The sequence below is a fragment of the Pelobates fuscus genome, chromosome 1 (assembly GCF_036172605.1).
Source record: "Pelobates fuscus isolate aPelFus1 chromosome 1, aPelFus1.pri, whole genome shotgun sequence".
NCBI classification, from domain to species: Eukaryota; Metazoa; Chordata; class Amphibia; order Anura; family Pelobatidae; genus Pelobates; species Pelobates fuscus.
In genome coordinates this window covers 157,117,626-157,121,477 of record NC_086317.1, presented here as the reverse complement: position 1 = coordinate 157,121,477, position 3,852 = coordinate 157,117,626, and the positions used below count along the sequence as shown (strand labels likewise).

Here is a 3,852-nt window from a genome sequence, read left to right as displayed (position 1 = left end):
TGGATTACTATAAACATTTATAGGATTATTAACTAGACTCTGAACTATCGTGAAATTAAATCTAAATTAAAAACCAAGGCGAAAGTAGCTGATCTAGAAAAATTCTCCATCACAGCCACAGTTACAACTTGACTATGTTTGCCCCATATCTTACATTCAAATTTAATTAGCAAAAATTTAGATTTTTGTAATTAACTCTGTAATGTGTTCATTATTAGTTTCTAAAAGAACCGGATTGAGTATTCGTTATACAGATTTATTTGTCATTCACAAAATAAGCAGATTACAAATGTTGCATAATTTTTTCATCTGCCAGAAATCTTAGGGGCATTGTAAAGTACGATTTATTTATCTATCTATCTTTTTTTCTTTTCTTTACTTGATAGGCTAATTTCATTTTTATTCTTCAAGAACAGGCGTGATACCAAAATAATTTGCCTAATGACATTTTTAGCTTTTCTAAATACCATATGTAATATTCCATTAACCCCACCGCACACATATTCTTTGCTTTAGAGGTTAGGAAGACAGTATTTAACTCACTTTCAATTTGTTTAGTTTGCTGACATTCAGAAGGCTGACATCAGTAATCTGGTCTTTGCTGTGCTGTAACAATAAAAGCATAACCTTAATTATTTTCTCAAGAATTAGCTGATCACTTAAAACTGTTTTTTTGCAGAGCATCACATACAGAACCTACACATATACAGATGAAGTTTATTTCTTGAACTATAATGAGGCATAGCAAACATCGTTTTAATTCAAAATGTTATCTAATGATTTTATACCAGTATTAACCAAGAAATGTAAACTAGCTGAATTTTATACAGTCAAACTCAATAATGTCTATTGTTATCTACTAGTGGTGTTAATGTTAGTTTTTTTTTTGTTTTTTTTTTAAATATTAGCTGTATCTGATGTATTGAATCATAAAACACAGTCGTCAGAAAATAAAGTTGCTAGTTAGGTCTGGAAAGCTGTTTACCAAGACCCTGAAGTTTCTGAATTTAGTAAATATCAATTGTCAACAACATTGGACAGCTAAGGAAATAATTCTCCCCACCTTGCCGTTCTCTTTCTCAACCACACGTAGATCATGCCTTTCCTACCCTTCAGACTTTCTCCCCGGCTACTGAACAAGAGGTGGCTGTGCTTCTCCTTTCCTCTCACCCCACCACTTGCCCGCTCTATCCTGTCCCATCTCACCTTATCAGATCTCTCTCTACCTTTGTCTTGTGCCTTCCTTAACACACATCTTCAACTGCTCTCTCTTTCTGGTGTTGTCCCTGCTGACCTTAAACATGCTACTGTAGTACCTATCCTGAAGAAAAACATCTCTTGCCCCGTCCGCCCCCTCTAACTTTTGATTGATATTTCCTGTCCTAATGTGTTTTATACTCCGCCTCCTATAGACTGTAAGCTTGTTTGAGCAGGGTCCTCTTCAACCTATCATTCCTGTAAGTTTTCTTGTAATTGTCCTATTTATAGTTAAATCCCCCCTCTCATAATGTTGTAAAGTGCTATGGAATCTGTTGGCGCTATATAAATGTCGATAATAATAATAATTGTCATCAGGGCTGATATAAAGATTTTGGCGACACACGCCAACATGTATTTTGCCACCATAAAAATGTGTCTTTTCCAGTGTATTTCTGTGTGTCTCTTATCTTTTTGCCCCTTTTGTGTACCCGTACCTTTTTTGTGCCTCTTTTCTCAATTTTTTGTGTATTGTATGCCCTTTATGTGTATCTTTTCTATCTTTATCCCTCTTTTAAAGTCGCTTATTCCCCCCTTTCAATGTCTTATCCACTTATGTATATATTATCCCCCCTTTTTCATCTCTTGTTTCCCTTAACCCCTTTATGTCTAAATAAATACATTAATGGTACAGTTGTAGAAACTTATGTTAATAGAGGTCTTGGATAATACATAAAAAGTTGACAAAAAACTAATTTCAATTGTCTTTAAAAAATTCTGTTGAACAATACTGAACTATCACTGAAGTATAGATGATAATACTAAATGAGAGCCTGTTTTCATTTAAGAAAAAATGGATAAAAATATTTAAAGACTTACCAAGATTTCTTTGATTGAATAAAAATGTCTTTTAATTTCAGAGATGTCAGCTGACAGTGGACAAAGATTTTTATAATTTGCTTCTGTTTTTGGAATTTCTATCAGCAGACAGGAAATCAGAAATACACCGAAACAACCATAACCGATCTTCATTGTGACCCCCTGCTTTGATTATGGGTACCTGAAACAAGGAGATTAAGACTATTTTCAGTTTCTGCTTTTCTGCTTCTTGAAATTGTAATTTTAAAATCATAGTAATGCCCCTTTCTGTCTGTCTGCCCGAGTGCTCCATATTCAAATCAATACAATTTACAAAAATGGCTAATTCAGGACAAAGGAGGCACCTCTGGTAATAGCATTCTTACATTATATAGATATATAAATATTTCTCTGTAAATTTAGGAATTCGTCATAAAACAGGTAATTTACAGAAATTATCAGCCTCGCTAATGGTCTGTGATAAGAGATAGTTACCTTGGCAATTCACTATTGCTATTGCTACATTGATTTAAATAACAAAATTACCTGTTACAATCAGATTTTCTTCACCTAGAATGTAACCTTCAATTAAACTCTTATTCCAATACAAACTATTGAAGTCAAAGTTTATCATAATGATTCAAATAATGAAATATATCTACCAAATTCACCCAATTTCCCCAGGGATAACTTCAAGCATATACACCTGTCCCCTTTACAATATTATCAAAGGCAGCATCCCAACGCCTGCTTTCAACTTTATTTGATAAATTGGAAAAATCCTTGAAATATGTAAAGCGTGGTGAAAACATTTATTTCACTAACATTAATTCCAATAAAATTCCAATTAGTTAAAAAAAAAAAAAAAAGGTTTCCTTTGTATTAAAGTTTTAGAGCATAAATATGTGCTTTATCAGATTGTCTTACCTGTGTGTACTTTCTTAGACAACAGCTGTACATATTGTTAAGATTCAAACTATTGCTCTTATATATCCTAGAGTTCTTAATGATACTTCCTTTACTTGCTAAATAAGGGTTTATCTGTATGCACCTGTATTAATTTCTACATGTTGGTGAAATTCCCATTCATGAGTAACATAGCTGTTACCTCATCATTTTACTTTATTTTTACAAGTGGTTTAAATTCTATATCCAATATCCTGTTTATATTACCTACCTTTGTGGAAATACATATATTCATTGATAAGTACCAGACTCACTAGAAATATTTTTGCTTAATATGGGACAATAATATATTGATACGTAGCAGCAGTGAACAAAAATGACAAAGGGAGCATGCCAAATTAGAACTTGACTAACCTACAAAAATATCTATGAGTATTTTAACATATTTTATTTAGAAGTTTTTCTTGTTAAATTCATTGTATTACTATCCTGTTATGATCATTTCATTCTGTCTATATCTGTCCATATTAATACATGATTACATAGAACACATTAAAATTAAAGGAATCCACTGCAGTGCTTATGGTGCAAGGAGCATTTCATTAAGTATATTTTTTTGATCACTAAAGTATTTTAAAGACGTTTGAATACATACAAAGCTTCATATACATTAGTTATTTTTGGTTATGCGATAAATAAAGCATAAACCTTACAAGGGCTTATTTACTAAATTGTGAATTACAGTGAAGTGAAAAACAAGAATTCACTTTAGTATTCAAGTAAATTTCAAATTTGAGGTCAAAATAGCTAAACTAGAAAGAATCTAAGCTATCTAAAAATAGTCAGTTATGCTTCCAGTTTGACTAATTTGACCTTAAAGGGACACTATAG

At 32.1% G+C, this 3,852-nt stretch overlaps 1 protein-coding gene across 1 annotated transcript in view; it reads right to left on the bottom strand.

The window, feature by feature from the left end:
• LOC134602263 (interleukin-20-like) overlaps positions 1 to 2,689 on the bottom strand; it is a 7,560-nt gene extending 4,871 nt beyond the window's left edge. The window contains exons 1-3 of the mRNA XM_063447031.1: positions 2,602 to 2,689; positions 2,077 to 2,174; positions 544 to 606 (exon numbers count right to left, since the gene is read on the bottom strand). Of these exons, the coding sequence (XP_063303101.1) occupies positions 544 to 606; positions 2,077 to 2,174; positions 2,602 to 2,689 (249 nt within the window). The remainder of the gene's footprint in view (positions 1 to 543; positions 607 to 2,076; positions 2,175 to 2,601) is intronic.
• Positions 2,690 to 3,852: the final 1,163 nt, after the last annotated feature.